The 19,506-nt window shown below is 48.8% G+C and overlaps 2 protein-coding genes across 7 annotated transcripts in view; one reads left to right on the forward strand and one right to left on the reverse strand.

The window, feature by feature from the left end:
* borcs8 (BLOC-1 related complex subunit 8) overlaps nt 1-7,786 on the forward strand; it is a 23,792-nt gene extending 16,006 nt beyond the window's left edge. For 2 of the 6 annotated variants that reach the window (XM_059990949.1, XM_059990952.1), the window contains one exon: nt 7,125-7,786. In XM_059990949.1, the coding sequence (XP_059846932.1) occupies nt 7,125-7,211 (87 nt within the window). In that variant the 3' untranslated portion in view covers nt 7,212-7,786. The remainder of the gene's footprint in view (nt 1-7,124) is intronic. The other 4 variants (XM_059990948.1, XM_059990954.1, XR_009515999.1 and 1 more) reach the window with 3 other exon arrangements.
* On the reverse strand, nt 1-17,271 carry tmem221 (transmembrane protein 221). Its single transcript, XM_059990946.1, has 3 exons — nt 16,938-17,271; nt 10,663-10,748; nt 1-4,193 (listed from the first exon to the last, which is right to left on the reverse strand). The coding sequence occupies exons 1-3, from the start codon at nt 17,231-17,233 to the stop codon at nt 3,727-3,729; spliced, it is 849 nt and encodes a 282-aa protein (XP_059846929.1). The 5' UTR covers nt 17,234-17,271; the 3' UTR covers nt 1-3,726.
* Between the last annotated feature and the right edge of the window lie 2,235 nt (nt 17,272-19,506).

Raw genomic sequence — 19,506 nt, forward strand, 5'->3', positions numbered from 1 at the left:
AGGTTGTGGGAACAGTTCAGTGTTGGGGTGAGTGAAGTTATCCCCTCTGGTTCAGAAGCCTGATGACTGAAGGGCAATAACTGTTCATGACCCTAGTGGCGAGGATCCTGAGGCTCCTATACCTCCTTCCTGATGGCAAAAGTGAGAAGAGAGCATGGCCTGGGTGGTTGGGTCTTTGACGATGGATGCTGATTTCCTGTGAGACAACACTCTGTGTAGATGTGCTCAGTGTTGGGGAGGGCTTTGCCCATTTTTTAATCTTGATGAATGCTTCCTCTCCCCCTCACTGCCTAACCTGAACAACCTTTAACTTAGTTTAAATTACTGTGGGGCTAGTTCATTGGAATGCTGTACAGCTATATTTTCTATCCAAGTATGAACTTTGAGAATATGACTTCTGTGGACTTAGAGGAGCCTCTAAATGACTGGCTATTTGATTATAGGCACTATTAAAATCAGAATCACGGTTAATATCACTGTCATAGGTCATGAAATTTGTGTATGCGGCAGCAGTACAATGCAATACAAAATAATATAAAACTATAAATTACAATAAGTATATATAAAATAATTAATGCATAAAAAGTGCAGAAACAAGTGAGATAGAGTCATAGAAAAATACAACAGAGAAACTAGCCCTTTGGCACATCTAGTCAGTGCCAAACCATTTAAACTGCCTACTCCCATCAACGTGCATCAGGACCATAGCTCTCCATATTCCTACCATCCACATACCTACCCAAACTTCTCTTAATGTTGAAATTGAGCTTGCATGCACCACTTGTGCTGACAGTTCGTTCCACACTCTCACAACCCTCTGTGTGGAAAAAGTTTTCCCTCATGTTCCCCCTTAAACTTTTAACCTTTCAACCTTAACCCATGACCTCTGGTTGTAGTCCCACCCAACCTCAGTGGAAAAAGCCTGCTTGCATTCACCTTTTCTGCACCCCTTATAATTTAGTATACCTCTATCAAATCTCCTCTCAATCTTCTACATTCCAAGGAATAAAGTCCTAACCTATTTTTCGTTATAAGTCATGTCCTCAAGACCTGGCAACCTCCTTGTAAATTTTCTCTTTATACTTTTAACGTTATTTACATCTTTCCTGCAGGTAGGTGACCAAAACTGCACACAAATTAGCCCTCACCAATGTCTTAATACAACTTCAACATAACATCCCATCTCCTGTACTCGATACTTTGATTCATGAATGCCAATGTGCCAAAAGCTTTCTTAACACCCCTTTGTATCTGTGATGCCACTTTCAATGAATTATGGACCTGTTGTCCCAGGAGCTTTTGTTTTACCACATTCCTCAGTGCCCTGCCATTCACAGTGTAAGAACTACCTTGGCTGTCCAATTGAAGTGCAACACCTCACACTTGTCTGCATTAAATTCCATCTGCCGTTTTTCAGCCCATTTTTCCAACTGGTCCAGATCCCATTGCAAGTCATGATAGTCTTCCTCGCCATCCTCTACACTCCCAGTCTTGGTGTGATCCTGTTAACCACATTATCATCCAGGTCGGTGACAAAGAACCGCGGACCCAGCACTGATCCCTGTGGCACTTCTCCAGTTAGAAGAGCAACATTATTGGGTAATGTCCACAGGTTCATTGTTCATTCAGAAATCTGCTGGCGGAGGGGAAAAAGGTGTTCCTAAAACATTGAGTGTGTGTCTCCAGGTTCTTGTCCCTCCTCCTTAGCCAAATGAAAGGACCAAATGAAGTTTAACTTGAGATTGGAAGATCTGTACAAATGCCAAGTGTTGCATTTTCACTCACTATTGCCCCTCTGACAGGCTTGCATTTATTTAGAGATACAGCACGGTCTCAGGCCTGTCTGGCCCAACGAGCCCGCACCGCCCAATTACACCCATATGATCAATGAACCTACTTACCCTTACACCTTTGGAATGTGAGAGGAAACCGGAGCACATGGAAGAAACCCACGCAGAAACGGGGAGAATTTTACAGAGAGCGTGAGAATTAAACTCAGATCGCTGGCACTGTTCTAGCATAACACTAACCATTACGCTGCCATGCCACTCCTATGTTCAGTTGTCCCTCACTTGTTGTGTGGGGGAATCAACTTGGTCACGAGGCAGAGTGAGTTTAATTCAAGAATTGGACGCACCAAGGGACCAGTATCGGAAGTGAGAAAGGGGGTGGGGGGCTGGGGGCAAGAGGGGGCTAGCAGCAAGGAAGTGGCTGGAGGTGAGAGACACTGATAAGTGCACAATGGACACTGTCATTTGAACTCTCCCTCTGGGGTTTGGTAGCCCAAGACCCTGGGACATTTGGGGAATCACAAACACTGATCTTGTTGTGCCCCAGAATTGTCTGCAAAAATTAAGGGCGGCACAGTAGTATAGCCAATGCCATAACAGTTAACAGTGCCAGCGAATAGTCGATTCTGATTTTTGCCGCTGTCTGTAGGAGTTTGTATGTTCTCTCCATGACCACATGGGTTTTCTCTGGGTGATCGGGTTTCCTCCCTCATTCTAAAGACATACGAGTTAGTTTGAGTAAGTTGTGGTCATGCTGTGTGACATCGGAAGTGTGGTGACACTTGTGGGCTGCCCCCAGCACAATCCTTGCTGATTTGTTTTGGTGTAAAACAACCCATTTCACTGTGTCGATGTACATGTGACAAATTAAGTTGATCTTTACATCTTCTGGTGGTAAACGAAGAAAAGGACACAGTTTTGTCCTTTTCGGGATCTGTGCAAGGCCAGTATTTATTACACATCAACACAAAGTACTGGAGGAACTCAGCACGTCAGGTAGCATCCACCCAAGTGAATAAACGATGTTTCAGGCCAAAACCCGTCTTCGGACTGGAAAGGAAGGGGATCTCAGCCTGAAACGTCAGCTGTTTATTCATTTTGATGGACACTGCCTGACTGCTGACTTCCTCCAGCATTTTGTATGTGTTGCTCCGGATTTCCAGCATCTGCAGAATCTCCTGCCTGTGTTTATGATTTATTGCACATCCCTGGTTGTTGTCGAGAATACAGTGCTATTGTGGGGAGTTCCGAGACTTAGACCTGGGCGTGATGAAGAGCAGGTGATACTATCTCCAGGTTAGGGTGGTCCATAACTTGAAGGGGGGTGGTACCAGCTGGTGGTTGTGGTGTTCTTCTGTATCTGGTGAGTTTGTCCTTGCTGCGATGAAGGATAGGCTGGCGGTGTCAGTGGTGCTGCAGGTGCAATGTGGGATGGTCCTGCCATCCTGGGGATCGGGCAGGGGAGTGGGTAAAGTAATTCCCAATTCATCGTCCCTAGAAAATTCATCATTGACATAATAGCGAATGATTGCACTCAGTTTTAGGACAAGTTTGTAAATAACTTTTAATGAGATTTGTGTTAAAGGCACACAAATTCTACAGCTAATAAAAGAACGGTTTTAATCTCTGAACTCATTCTTAATGGTAGAAAACACTGTTAGATGTTGTTACTTTAATTTTCCTGTCATTGGCCTGGTCTTCCTTCCCCCGAACCTGATCATGCCTGATTGTAATCCAGCCCTGATACACTCTGCTCTACTCAGAGAGGTTGTGTGTTATGGTTGGCAGGTTGTGGGCTTGTGGGTAAAGTCATTGCCCATGTTGGAGGGTTGAAGAGTCAGTGATTAATATGGAGAGGGTTCACAGTATGATACTCCAGTCGGGCATATCGATGCTGACGTTCCCTCCAGCGTGACCTGTGCTGGCAAGGCAGGGCTCAGACCAGCGTTGAGTCCCTCCTGCACACCGTTCCCTTACGGGACAACACTCGCCTCATTTCGTGGGTGACTCCATCCCAGGGTTCAGCAGGCGGCAGACCGCGTGCAGCTGGCTGTGCCCGCGAGTGCCCATACCCATCCCTGCTGGCAGAGGTGGCTACATAGAAGGCTTTTTTCTCCCGGTAACGCTCGTAGGCTGTCTCCCTGTGGAAGGCAGGCACGTGTGATGACCCCTCTTCCTCTACATGGTCCAGGCGCTCGGGCTCCAGGTACCTGCCTCCCGAGGGGCAGCTATTCTCAAACAGAGTGGCAGCTGGCTCTGGATACCCTTTCCTGCCCCCTCGACAGGCCTTCACCAGTGCCTGGATGATGATAATACCAATTCCCAGTACTCCTGCGCCAAGGATACTGGCACTCGCGATTGCACTCTCCTTCTCAAACTCCAGCAGTGTGTGGATGCAGAGGGCTGTCAGGAGGAAAGCAAAAGATATCCACGTTAGAGCACAGTCGCAGGAAGGACGGTTCAACATGTGAACGTTGGGGCTGCATCATAGTGTAGCAGTTAGTGCATTGCTTTACAACGCCAGTGACCTGGGTTCAATTCCTCTCACAGCCTGTGGGGAATTTCTGTGTTCTCCCTGTGACTGTGTGGGTTTCCTCCTACATTACAAAAACGTAAGGTTTAGTAGGTTAATTGGTCACGTGGGTGTAATTGAGTGGCACGGGCTTGTTGGGCTGGAACAGCCTGTTACCAAGCTGTATCTCTAAATAAATAAACAAATCTCACTAAACTTATTCATCAACTCTGCCCCCTCCTACACTCCCAGGACAGGGACAGCATGGGTTAGACACAGTAAAACTCCCCTGTACTTTGCAACACACACAAAATGCTGGAGGAACTCATCAAGTCAGGCAGCATCTATGGAGAGGAATAAATAGTCAGTGTTTCAGTGCGAGGCCCTTTATTGACTGTTTATTTCCCTCAGTTGATGCTGCCTGACCTGCTGAGTTCCTCCAGCATTTTGTGTATGTTGCTGTGGAGTTCCAGCATCTGCAGAATCTCTTGTTTCCCCTGTACTGTCCTGTTCCAGACTCCCAGGGCAGACAAGGTCAAGCTCCTCTGTACTGTCCTTTCCAGGGTCTAGTTAAGTCAGTTCAAAGTAACTTTATTATTGAAGTATGTTAATGTCACAAATAGAACAGTGAGATACATTTTTTCCTGCAGGCATTTACAGGTAAATAAAGAAATACAATAGAATTTATGAAAAGTATGCATAAAGACGGACAAACAACCCATGTGCAAAAGAATGCACATTATGCAAATAATAAAGAAAATTAATAGTACTTTGAAGATAAGTTGTAGACTACTGCAATTTGGATTAATACCTGCTCACAGATCTATTGGATGCAGCCCCTCTGAGCCCTACACTTTCCCTGCTGGGGAGGGCTTTAGGGGAGAATGACGATGCACTAGTTTGTCCCCTCCCACATCAACTTTACCTCCTCATTGACAGTAAATGTTGGTGACTCTGACTGTTTCTCCCCATTGTTGGTGACTCTGACTGTGAATCCCATTGACTGTGAATGTTGGTGATTTTGACTGTGCCTCCCCATTGATGGTGAATGTTGGGGACTTTGGACTATGTCTCACCATTGACAGTATGTGTTGGTGATTCCGACTGGACCTCCCAGTCAGACGGTTGATTTTGGGGACTCTGATTGTGCAACTCCATTGATGGTGAGTGTTGGTGACTCTGTGCTTCCCTGTTACGGTGTGCATTGGTGACTCTAACTGTGTCTCCCTGTTGGTGGTGACTTTTGGTGAATCTGACAGTGCCTTCCCATTGATGGTATGTGTTGATGACTCTGAATGTGCCTCCGTTGGACAATGAGTGTTGGTGAATCTGACGGTGGCTCCCCATTGGACGATGAGTGTTGGTGAATCCGACGGTGGCTCCCCGTTGGACGATGAGTGTTGGTGAATCCGACGGTGGCTCCCCATTGGACGATGAGTGTTGGTGAATCCAACGGTGCATCCCCATTGGACGATGAGTGTTGGTGAATCCGACGGTGGCTCCCCATTGGACGATGAGTGTTGGTGAATCCAACGGTGCATCCCCATTGGACGATGAGTGTTGGTGAATCCGACGGTGGCTCCCCATTGGACGATGAGTGTTGGTGACTCTGATGGTGCCTCCCCATTGGACGATGAGTGTTGGTGAATCCGACGGTGACTCCCCATTGGACGATGAGTGTTGGTGACTCTGATGGTGCCTCCCCATTGGACGATGAGTGTTGGTGAATCCGACGGTGGCTCCCCATTGGACGATGAGTGTTGGTGAATCCGACGGTGGCTTCCCATTGGACGATGAGTGTTGGTGAATCCGACGGTGGCTTCCCATTGGACGATGAGTGTTGGTGACTCTGATGGTGCCTCCCTATTGTCGATATGTGTTGGTGACTTCAAATGTGTTTCCCTGTTGTCTCTGCTACCGAGCACTGCCACACCTCCCTTCTCTTTCCAGCAGGAATATGAGTGATTTCACACAGCAGCCCATTCTGCTTTGGCTTAATGGTGCTCTAATTGGGTTTTGTAATGAATATAATGCCACTTGCTTTCCATAGAGCTGAGCATATTTGCTGATTCCACCACTCCCCACTTCTAAAGGCTTAAAGTAAATTTAGTATCAAAGTACATATACATCACCATGTACAACCCTAATTTTCTTGTGGGCATTCACAGTAAATACAAAGAAACAAAAAAAGCTAAGATAATAATTAATTAATTAATTGATAGACAAACAAACAAATACATAAATAAGCAATAAATATTGAGAACATGAGATGAAGAGTCCTTGGTAGTGAGTGCCTAGGGTGTGGGAACAGTTCAGTATTAGGGTGAATGAACTTGAGTGAAGCTATCCTTTGGTTCAGGAGCCTGATGGTTGAGGGGCGATAACTGTTCCTGAAAGTGGCGGTATGGGTCCTGAGGCTCCTGTATCTCCTTCCTGGTAGCAGCAGTGCGAAGAGATTATGGTCTGGATGGCAGGAATCCTTGATGATGGATGCAGCTTTCCTGTGACAGTGCTCTCTGTAGCTGTGTATCCACTACTTTTTGTAGGTTTTCCCACTCAAGGGCATTGGTGTTTCCATACCCAGCCGTGATGCAACCAGTCAATATTCTCTCAATGTTCTCTCCACCCACCACACATCTATAAAAGTTTGTCAAAATTTCGCCATTTTGATTGCATTGAGGCCAAATATGTTTCTCCTGGTACAGATGAGGAGTGGAACCTGGATCCACATCTCCTTGAGTCAGTGATCTAAATGGCAGGATGTTCACCCACTGAGAGCAGGTAGGAGCCTCCGTGTAACACCTGCTTTGCTTTCTCCACAGTGTTGGATGGTGTATTCAGTGAACAACGGCCGTCAAGCTCATCCCAGCCCACCGGAACCAACAGGATCAGACACTCCCAGCTTTTGAGGCCGGACAGTTAGTGGCACTGCTGCATGTGTATGTGTGTGTGTATATATATATATATATATATATATATATATATATATATATATATATACACACACACACACACACACATACACACGTGTGTGTGCACATGGGTACTAGGATTTAAGAGACATGTTTCTTGTAGGTAGTTAAAGGAACTGGTTTCATCAGCACTGAAGACTATTTCACAGAAACTACCCCCACTGCACATATTCCTCCTCCTGTCAGCAACGTGGTTCTCTCTCACAAACAGCGACTGGGGGAGTGTTTGATTGCTAACTGACTATCGGTGCTAATGGGGATTGTACAGAGGACAACATTCCCCTGTTCTTCCTGCCTGTCAAGACCCTCTCCACTATATCTGAAGGCACTGTGCAAAGCCCTGCCCTCAATGATGTTATGGCTAGTCTGCCCAGAAACCCTTACTGCTATCTCAATGTGGTTTGGACTGTTCTGTGACAAGGGACCAAGTCCCTGTGATCATGTGGTTTTGGTGGGCTAGCACTAATGATGTGTATATACACTCTGTTTTAAATAAATGGACGATAAAGACAGACTGCACTTGGTGAATTGTGTATGTTTTTGATTACCCTGTTATGGGAAAGGTGTCGTAAAGCTGCAGAGGGGGCAGAAGTAATTTACAAGGGCCTGATTAATAAGGAGAGGTTGGCCATGCTACGGTGGGAGAATCTAAGACCAGAGGATACAGCCTCAGAATAGAGGGGTGTCCTTTTAAAATGATGAGGAGGAATTTCTTTAGCCAGAAAGTCGTGAATCTATGGAATTCTTTGCTACAGGCAGATATTTAAGGCAGATGTTGATAGATTCTTGATTAGTCAGGGCATGCAGGGATACGGGGAGAAGGTAGGAGATTGGAGCTGAGGAAATTTGGATCAGCCATGACGAAGTGGTGGAGCAGACCCGATGGGCCAAATGGTCTCATTCTGTGCCTGTATCTTATGGTCTTACTTTGGATCTTTATTCCTTGGAGTATAAGAAATTGAGGAGTAACCTCCAAAATTTATAAAAAGAGGAGAATGGGTAGGGTGGACCATCATAGTCTTTCCCCAGGTGGAGGAGTCCCGAACTAGAGGGCACAGATGGGAGAGGTAACTGTACACAGAGGATAGTGAGTACCTGCTATGAGCTGCCAGAGGAAGTGGTCAAGGTGAGTACAATCACAACATTTAAGAGGCATGGCAACAGGTACGTGGAGGGGAGCAGCTTTGAGAATGCTGTGGGCAGCATGGGCCGAAGGACCTGTTTTTGGTCTGTATAACTCCGTGACACTCTGACTCGATGAGCTGTCTTGGTGCTGGAGTCGTGCTACCTTTTATAGGTAACTAGTGTCACACAGAGCTTACAGTTGTGTGCAGGTAATGTTGGTAAACAGGCCTAGTGTATAGAAACAACTCAAACCTCAGGGAACATTTCCATCCCTAGGCCTGTTTATTCCTGTCCACTCCCTCAAGCCCACTGACCCACTCATTTCTAGGGTGCTCAGAGGCCTTTCTCATGTTCATGTTCCCAGTGATACCCACAGCCCAGGAGAGGTTAAAGCAATCCTGCAGGCACCTCCTCAGGCACAAACAGGGTGAGTAATGAGAGGTGAAGTCTCTGAGCAGGAGAAGAGTACAACTGAGTGTTAACTGGAGTTTCCACATGTCTGGGCCCACAAAGCCCGCTGACCATGTCTGGTATAACCGTGTTAACGTGGTGGGGTGCCACACGTCCGGGCCCACAAAGTCCGCTGACTAGTATAAGTGTGTTAACATGGTGGGGTGCCACATGTCTGGGCCCACAAAGCCCACTGACTGACTAGTATAACCATGTTAACATGGTGGGGTGCCACATGTCTGGGCCCACAAAGCCCACTGACCATGTCTGGTATAATCGTGTTAACGTAACGGGGTGCCACATGTCTGGGCCCACAAAGTCCGCTGACTGACTAGTATAACCATGTTAACATGGTGGGGTGCCACATGTCTGGGCCCACAAAGCCCACTGACTGTGTCTGGTATAACCGTGTTAACATGGTGGGGTGCCACACGTCTGGGCCCACAAAGTCCGCTGACTGACTAGTATAACCATGTTAACATGGTGGGGTGCCACATGTCTGGGCCCACAAAGCCCACTGACTGTGTCTGGTATAACCGTGTTAACATGGTGGGGTGCTACACGTCTGGGCCCACAAAGTCCGCTGACTGACTAGTATAACCGTGTTAACATGGTGGGGTGCCACACGTCTGGGCCCACAAAGTCCGCTGACTGACTAGTATAACCGTGTTAACATAGTGGGGTGCCACACGTCTGGGCCCACAAAGCCCACTGACTGTGTCTGGTATAACCGTGTTAACATGGTGGGGTGCCACACGTCTGGGCCCACAAAGCCCACTGACTGTGTCAGGTATAACCGTGTTAACATGGTGGGGTGCCACACATCTGGGCCCACAAAGCCCACTGACTGTGTCTGGTATAACCGTGTTAACATGGTGGGGTGCCACACGTCTGGGCCCACAAAGCCCACTGACTGTGTCTGGTATAACCGTGTTAACATAGTGGGGTGCCACACATCTGGGCCCACAAAGCCCACTGACTGTGTCTGGTATAACCGTGTTAACATGGTGGGGTGCCACACATCTGGGCCCACAAAGCCCACTGACTGTGTCTGGTATAACCGTGTTAACATGGTGGGGTGCCACACGTCTGGGCCCACAAAGTCCGCTGACTGTGTCTGGTATAACCGTGTTAACATGGTGGGGTGCCACACGTCTGGGCCGACAAAGTCCGCTGACTGTGTCTGGTATAACCGTGTTAACATAGTGGGGTGCCACACATCTGGGCCCACAAAGCCCACTGACTGTCTGGTATAACCATGTTAACATAGTGGGGTGCCACACATCTGGGCCCACAAAGCCCACTGACTGTGTCTGGTATAACCATGTTAACATGGTGGGGTGCCACACGTCTGGGCCCACAAAGCCCACTGACTGTGTGGTATAACCGTGTTAACATGGTGGGGTATCGCTCATAAGAACTGAGACCCTTCATCAGGCTTCTTCCCTCTTCCTATCCAGTCCTGATGAAAGTTCTTGCCCCAAAATGTCTACCGTTTATTCCCCTCCATAGATGTTGTCTGATCTGCTGAGTTCCTCTGCCATTTTGAACTCATATAAATGAATTCAATTTGACGTTGATTGAAGGATGAACAATATCTCAGCAACAGGGGAATGATCCTGGATTTTGTGTGATATCCTCACAGCAGGTCTATGTTGGCTAGAAGACAACACTGGCAATGAGGTGTTCCCCGAGTACTGTGTTGAGAAAATTAGCCGAGACTGGCTGCACACAACTGTGGAGTGGGCCTTGATTGCCAGGGCCAACATTACAGAGGGGCAGGATGTTCCGGGCTTCACACTGCACCACATACCTGCTAAATATGCAGTGACACCCAGACAGAATGCAGAGAGAGCCAGCTGTCGAGAACATCGGCTATTCAGGAGAAGCCAACCGGCCCTGGAATGGCAGAGAAAATATGAATAGTCACAACTAAACGCCACAGGTGCCGGCAATCTGCAATAAAAATAAAATTGTAGGAAAGTGATTGGGTGAGGCAGTGCCAGTGGAGAGTGGTAGTCTAACTATTCAGAGTGAGGAATCTGCGAAGGGTAAAGCTCTAGGGTAGGAATCCATAATGTTTTCTCGTGGGGAGGAGATGCCGAGGTGGTGTGGGAGAGAGCAAAGGCCGCTGTGGGTGTGCTGGGATCTGTACTGGGTTACGTGCTGGCCCTTCCCATCAGTGCTACTCTCCAGTGTTGCTTAATGGAAGAACAAGCTGGAGCAGGACACCATTCCTTGCACCATCAGTCTACAGGCCATGTACTCAGGGACTTGGCCAAATTATTGTTGTTTCTGTCAGTATGCTTTCTGCTATCGCAATCCTATGTACTATATTTGTATGCTCTGTGCTGCTGCCACTGTGATTTGGAGGAACGCTGTTTCATTTGGCTATATTCATGTACGATAAAATGATAATTAAACTTGAACTAGGATGGGCTGACAAAGTTCCTGACTTTATCATCACTCTGAGGCTTTGTTCCATGTTACTTCTGTAACCTCTTTCAGCCTCTAACCCTCCTTAATTCTTTCGTCATCTCTGTATTCCACGAAAAATTCTCTCCATGAATCTCTCCAGCCTCTTTACTCTATCAAATTATCTCATGAACTTCTTGCCCTTTCCTTGAAAAAGGTAAATGAGAATCAATGAACTGTAGATTCTGGAACTCCTTGGTAAAGGAATGCTGGGATACCCAAACAAATCCGAATCAGGATTATTATCCCTCAAATGTGATGTGAAATTATAAACAGATACGATTCTGCAGATGCTGGGAATCTTAAATTAATTTCTAGTGTAGTAGGTCCATTCAGAATGACTGCGGTGGGAGGGGTCCTTCATCACGTCCCAAACGCAATATATTCTGCAGAACGGGGGTTTCCCTTCCTCCACCATTGATGCTGTCCTCGCCGACATCTCCTCCATCTCCCGGACACCCACATTCAACCCATCTTCCCGCCACCTTAACAGAGAACGAGTTTCTCTTGTCCTCACCTACCATCCCATGAACCTCCGCATCCAACACATCATCCTCCACAACTTCCATCTCCAAAGAGATCCTACCACCAAGCATTTCTTTACTACCCCCTCCATTCCACTCTCCGCAAGGATCGCTCCCTGTGCGATTTCCTTGCCGTTCATCTGTCCCCACTGACCTCCCTCCTGACATATATCCCTGCCAGCTACACAAATGTTACAACTTCCCATTCCCAGAGGGAATGGTGGGAGAAGGGGGGCACAAGCTGGGGTTGGGGATGTATCAGCGTTGAAACTCCAGAGTGAAGTTATTTAATAACCCTTTTGCTTTTGTTGCTTCTGGGACCGTTGGTTCTTATATTCCCCACCCCTTCGCGTTCCCGGGACAGAGAAGCCTCCTTGCCCACCCCCAGGTTGCTTGAGGTGGCGGCGATGAGTGGCTTTCCTGAACTCCTGCAACCTGGAGGAATCAGAGACATCACGGGCACAGGACGTGACATTCTGCGGCAGCAGTACATTGCGACTATAAAATAATGCAAGAGAGCAGAATAGTGACCTGGTATTCATGGATTCATTGTCCAATCAGAAATTTGACTGCAGAGAAGAAAAGGCTCTTCCTGAAACATTGAGTGTGTGCCATCAGGCTTCTGTACCTGCTCGATTGTAGCACCGAGAAGAGGGGATGTTCTGGGTGATGAGGGTCCTTAGTGACGGAAGCCGCCTTTTTGAGCAAAGCCTGAAAAGAGGAAGATGTTTCTATAGTTCAGGTCAACGGTATCTGACTTGAAACGCTGACTCCGTCTCTTCCCACAGACGCTGCATGACCTGCCGAGTGTTTCGGGGGGAGGGGGGTGGTCTACTTTATTTGGATTTCCAACATGTGCAGATTATTTTCATTCTTTGCGAAGGGGATGTGCCAAGATTCCTGGAGGTACATCTCCAAGTGTGGGCAGCGTGGAGTGATGGCTGCCGATGGTGGCGTTCCCGGGTGTTATTCGAGCCGTGGGTGTCAGTGTTGCGGGCGCGGGTGTTGGGGGGGGGGGGGTTGAATCGTCGTCTATCGTTTTACTTCCTCTGTCATATTGTAGATGACGGTTCTTGCTGGCTAATTCCTCGGTGAAGCATCTGGTCTGCGGTGCCAGTTGCGCATAGAAGCTCTCAAAGGGACACCCTTGCCAACTATCTCCAGTGTTTGGCACCGTGACCTGTCGCGGCTTCTTTGTACCGTTCTTTCCGAATGCCAATTGGAACGTGTCTGCCCTTCCCTCACCCGGGAACTGGCAATTCAAATGGAATTCCGTTCCGAGCACAGTCTCTGGGAATGTGGCCCGGGTTAGGGGCCGGAAGCAAACCCGCACTGACTGTTACTGTCTCAAAGTGAATTCAGACTAGTTCAGGTTGGGGTTGACACGTTCACTGTGAGCCAAGCCAATTTGGCCCCTTACAAAGGGGTCGAGGCGGTGGGGGGGGGGGGGTGTTGCTTTCTGTACAAAAGACACTAACACAAAGCCCGCAGTTCATTAAAGTCCCAACTCACGTTTGCGGAGAGTCAGAACCCGAGAACAGTCACAAAACAGCGAATCATAAACACTAGAGATTCTGCAGACGCTGCAAGTCCTGAAGGACACACACAAAATGCTGGTGGAACTCAGCAGGCCAGGCAGGCTCGGCCGAAGGGTCGACTGTTTATTCATTTCCATAGATGGTGCCAGACCGGCTGAGTTCCTCCAGCATTTTGTGTGCGTTTGTGTGTGTTACTGCGGATTTGTCATTCAATTAACATACGCGTGGTCCGACCACCATCGTCTCTCCGCCGTATGTAGGATCATGCTCTGCACACTTAGCACTGCCCCACCCCACAATCCTGCATCGCTTTGATGATTGGTCAATCTGGTTTCACATCCGGATTAACCATCGCTGTTCTCCGTTCTTCACCTGGCTTAACAACCCGCCCTCTCCCTCTTTCCTGATGGGGCTTTCAGAGATGAACTTACGAAATAAGTGGAACCTGTTCCGCCACATGGCGGATCTATCTCCCTGTAGACACGGACGGCATAGCGGTTGGCGTGCTACCGATCGGGGTTCAATCCCCGCCCCTGACGGTAAGAAGTTTGCACGTTCTCCCTGTGACAGCATGGTCCTGTGATCCATGGTCTAGGTGGTCCGGTTTCCATAAGATATAGGAGCAGAATGAGACCATTTGGCCCAGCGAGTCTGTTCGCCATTTGATCATAGCTGATCCAATTGTCCTCTCGGGCCCAATCACCTGCCTTCTGTCCGCATCCCTTCATGCCATGACCTTCTGCGCTCCGTTCTAAATGGAAGTCCCTCTATTCTGAGGCGGTGTCCTCTGGTTTTAGACTCTCCCATTATAGGAAACATCCTCTCCACATCCACTCTATCAAAGGCTTTCAACATTCGATAGGTTTCAATGAGACCCCCACTCTCCCTTATGAATTCCAATGAGTACAGGCCCAGAACCATCAAGCGCTCCGCAAACGATAAGGCTTTCAAACCCGGAATCATTTTCGCGAACATCTTTTGAACCATCTCCAATGTCAGCACATCCTTTCTTGGATAAGGTGACCAAAACTGATCACAAAACTCCAAGTGAGGCCTCACCAGTGCTTTATCAAGCCTCAACATTACATCCTTGCTTCGATATTCAGGTCCTCTCGAAATGAATGCTAACATTCCATTTGCCTTCCTCGCCATCAACTCAATTTGCAAATTAACCTTCAGAGAATCCCGCAGGAGGACTCCCAGGTCCCTTTGCACCTCAGAGTTTTGAATTTCGAACATTTTGAACATGGTCTGCCCTTTTATTTCTTCTCCAAAATGCGTGACTATTCACTTCCCGACACAGTGTTCCATACGCCATGCCTTTGGCCACTCCGAATCTGTAGCCTTTCTGCTTCCTCAAAGCTACCCGCTACTCCACTGATGTTCGTATCATCCACAAACTTGGCCACAGGGCCATCAATTCCGTCATTCAAATCATTCACATATTTTCGTGAAAAGAAGCGGTCCCAATCATAGACCTATGTGGAACACCACTAGTCACCGGCAGTCAACCAGAAAATGTTCCCTTTAATCCCACACTTTGTCTCCTGCCAATCAGCCAATGCTCTATCGATGCTAGTATCTTTCCTGTAATACCATGAGCTGGTAGCTTGTTAAGCTGCCTCATGTGAAAATCCGAGTACACAACAACCACCGATTCTCCTTTGTCTACGCTGCTTACAATTTCTTCAAAGAATTCCAACAGATTTGTCGGGCAAGATTTTCTCTTGTGGAAACCATGCTGACTACAGCCTGCTCTATCATGTGACTCCAAGTACCCCGAAATCACATCCTTAACGATCGACTCCAACATCTTCCCCACCACTGAGGTCAGACTAACTGGTCTATAGTTTAAATTCTTCTGCCTCGCTCCCTTCTCGAGGAGTGGAGACATTTGTCTCTATCGCGCCCACACAATCTTGTCTGCATTCCTCTGACAATCCTCTTCACCCCTCTACTCTTCTGAGCCACAGCACCAGGCTGTGTGCCAGATTCCCGGTGGCTCCGGCTCCCCCTTAAGCTCGCCCCCTCGACAGTATCCAAAGTGGTATACTTATTATTCTGAGGTATGGAGGGGTGTCAGACGGACGGGGGGAGGGGGACGGGAGGGGTGAAAGTGTGGGGATGTCAGAGCGCGGGGCGAGGTGCGAGAGGCGGAGGCAGCAGGGTGATACCTACTGGATGAGTGGGCGAGCAGAGAGCTGGAGTGGCCGAATGGAAAGAGAGCAGCTCCGGCCCACCGTGCCAAAGGAGGTGCCACGGTTAGAACCCTCATAAATCCAGTACTGGCTAACACACATTGGCGGTATCCCAGGGAATGAGCAGGAGGTGAGAGCAACCAGAGATTCAGCACAGGTACAATGGGCCGAATGCCCTCCAGTACTGCCCCCGTCCCCACAGAGACTCCACATCAATGTACCGGGGCTGCATCTCCAACGCAATCCGATCACACCTGCGCATGGGTCCACCTGATATCGAATTGCACCTTAATCATCCAAAGTCGGAGCCCTTTTGAGAAGTGCAGACCTGAATGTGGGCGAGGGAACTCCGGGTGTGGGCGAGGGAACTCCAGGTGTGGGTTAGGGAACTCTGGGTGTGGGCGAGGGAACTCCGGGTGTGGGTTAAGGAACTCCGGGTGTGGGGGAGGGAGCCCCCGATGTGGGTAAAGGAGCTCCAGCAGCTGAACGTGACGGTGGTCAGATCATCGTCCCGGTGACGGAGACCTCCATTCGCACGGAATCGCAACGGGATCCGCAGTACACACCTCAAATGGATAATAATCTATTATAGATTATCTTTAATACAGACAACGCAGTTCAAAGTACTTTACGATGGGATAAAGTGCAAACATGAAAATAAAAGACAAAAACGATATTTGTTCAAAGCAAGGTTAAATAAATAGGCATTGAACAGGTGTTTAAAAGTGTTAACGAAGTCTGCATTCCTTATCCTGCAGTTTTATGTATTGAATTCCACCGTTTAGGAGCGCAGTTCAAAAACTGACCTGCCAGTTTTCTTTTGACGGAGATTGTTTAAATTAAGAGACCAGGGGAAGAAGGCCTGACAGTTCGAGCAGGATTATAAAACGAAAATCAGTCCGTGATGCACTCCAGTCCCAGACAACTGAGAGCTTTAAAAACAAGCGAGGGGACTCTAAAAGATACAGGAAGACAATGCAGAGTAGCCAGGACTGGAGTGATATGTTCTCTTATCCAGGTTTTGGATAAAAGTCGAGCAGCGGAGTGCCGAAAGAGTTGAAGTTTGTCAATAGATTGCTTTGGAAGGCCGGTGAAAAGTGTATTTCAGTAATCCTGTCTATTCGAATTACTTCAGTATCATTACGTGACAGAAACGAATCGGACGCGCTCCATATGCTCCGAACTTCTATACCACCCACTCCGCGGCCCAATACCCCCACTCTGCCGCCTTCCGCGGCGCACCCTCGGACCCAATACCCCCACTCTGCCGCCTCCCACGGCGCACCCGCGGTGTTCCCGGCACTTCTGTTGTGCACAAGGACCGGGGTCGGGGGGGGGGGGGAGTGGGGTTACCTGTCCGGTTGTCCGTCGGCCGCCAGGTGCCCGTGCAGCAAAGCGAGGAGCAGACAGCACAGGTGTAGCGACACGGACAGAGAGGCGAGTCCCCGGGCGACGGGGCGTAGCAGACGCGTGGCAGCTGCGGGCAGGGGCGAGAGCTGGGGTCCCGGTGGCTGCAGCAGGAGAGAGGCGGGCGGCAGAGTCAGGAGCGCGGCCAGAGCTGCGAGCGAGAGGAGGACGGCCAGGCAGCGATCCGGCGACAGATGCACGGTGCCCGGGGTCTCCGGCGTCTTCCCGACGCTCCGCTGCATCTCTGCGCCGCGCAGACTCCTGCTCCGGACCGGCCTTTGCTCCCTCCTTCACTTCCGGATGATCATTGCAATATCTGGGGAAGTTTACACCCACACCGACTGTACACTGTGTGTAACACCCGCACCGACTGTACACTGTGTGTAAATTCCACACTGACTGTACAGTGTGTGTAACACCCGCACCGACTGTACACTGTGTGTAAATTCCACACTGACTGTACAGTGTGAGTAACACCCACACCGTCTGTACACTGAGTGTGACACCCGCACCAACTGTACACTGTGTGTAACATCCTCACCGGCTGTACACTGTGTGTAACATCCACACTGACTGTACACTGTGTGTAACACCCGCACCGACTGTACACTGTGTGTAACATCCGCACCGGCTGTACACTGTGTGTAAATTCCACACTGACTGTACAGTGTGTGTAACACCCGCACCGACTGTACACTGTGTTCCACACTGACTGTACACTGTGTGTAACACCCACACCGACTGTACACTGTGTGTAACACCCGCACCGACTGTACACTGTGTGTAAATTCCACACTGACTGTACAGTGTGTGTAACACCCACACCGACTGTACACTGTGTGTAACACCCGCACCGTCTGTACACTGAGTGTAACACCCGCACCGACTGTACACTGTGTGTAACATCCTCACCGGCTGTACACTGTGTGTAACATCCACACCGACTGTACACTGTGTGTAACACCCGCACCGACTGTACACTGTGTGTAACATCCGCACCGGCTGTACACTGTGTGTAAATTCCACACTGACTGTACACTGTGTGTAAATTCCACACTGACTGTACACTGTGTGTAACACCCACACCGACTGTACACTGTGTGTAACACCCGCACCGACTGTACACTGTGTGTAAATTCCACACTGACTGTACAGTGTGTGTAACACCCGCACCGACTGTACACTGTGTGTAAATTCCACACTGACTGTACAGTGTGTGTAACACCCACACCGACTGTACACTGTGTGTAACACCCGCACCGTCTGTACACTGAGTGTAACACCCGCACCGACTGTACACTGTGTGTAACATCCTCACCGGCTGTACACTGTGTGTAACATCCACACCGACTGTACACTGTGTGTAACATCCGCACCGGCTGTACACTGTGTGTAAATTCCACACTGACTGTACACTGTGTGTAAATTCCACACTGACTGTACACTGTGTGTAACACCCACACCGACTGTACACTGTGTGTAACACCCGCACCGACTGTACACTGTGTGTAAATTCCACACTGACTGTACAGTGTGTGTAACACCCGCACCGACTGTACACTGTGTGTAAATTCCACACTGACTGTACAGTGTGTGTAACACCCACACCGACTGTACACTATGTGTAACACCCGCACCGTCTGTACACTGAGTGTAACACCCGCACCGACTGTACACTGTGTGTAACATCCTCACCGGCTGTACACTGTGTGTAACATCCACACCGACTGTACACTGTGTGTAACATCCGCACCGGCTGTACACTGTGTGTAAATTCCACACTGACTGTACACTATGTGTAAATTCCACACTGACTGCACAGTGTGTGTAACACCCGCACCGACTGTACACTGTGTGTAACATCCACACTGACTGTACACTGTGTGTAACACCCGCACCGACTGTACACTGTGTGTAATACCAACACCGTCTGTACACTGTGTGTAACATCCACACTGACTGTACAGTGTGTGTAACACCCGCACCGACTGTACACTGTGTGTAACACCGACACCGTCTGTACACTGAGTGTAACACCCGCACCGACTGTACACTGTGTGTAACACCCGCACCGACTGTACACTGTGTGTAAATTCCACACTGACTGTACAGTGTGTGTAACACCCACACCGGCTGTACTCTATGTGTAACACCCGCACCGTCTGTACACTGAGTGTAACACCCGCACCGACTGTACACTGTGTGTAACATCCACACTGACTGTACACTGTGTGTAACACCCGCACCGACTGTACACTGTGTGTAATACCAACACCGTCTGTACACTGTGTGTAACATCCACACTGACTGTACAGTGTGTGTAACACCCGCACCGACTGTACACTGTGTGTAATACCGACACCGACTGTACACTGTGTGTAATACTGACACCGTCTGTACACTGTGTGTAACATCCACACTGACTGTACAGTGTGTGTAACACCCGCACCGACTGTACACTGTGTGTAATACCAACACTGTCTGTACACTGTATGTAACATCCACACTGACTGTA

This window comes from Hypanus sabinus, chromosome 16, assembly GCF_030144855.1.
Source record: "Hypanus sabinus isolate sHypSab1 chromosome 16, sHypSab1.hap1, whole genome shotgun sequence".
Classification (NCBI taxonomy): domain Eukaryota; kingdom Metazoa; phylum Chordata; class Chondrichthyes; order Myliobatiformes; family Dasyatidae; genus Hypanus; species Hypanus sabinus.

Coding starts and splice junctions, on each gene's coding strand:
- tmem221 (XM_059990946.1), bottom strand. CDS start 17,233: ATGCAGCGGAGCGTCGGGAAGACGCCGGAGACCCCGGGCACCGTGCAT. Junction 10,749..16,937: donor GCCGACGGACAACCGGACAG/GTAACCCCACTC, acceptor CTGCCATTCCAG/GGCCGGTTGGCTTCTCCTGA. Junction 4,194..10,662: donor TGTCACTGCATATTTAGCAG/GTATGTGGTGCA, acceptor TCCTCCTGACAG/CCCTCTGCATCCACACACTG.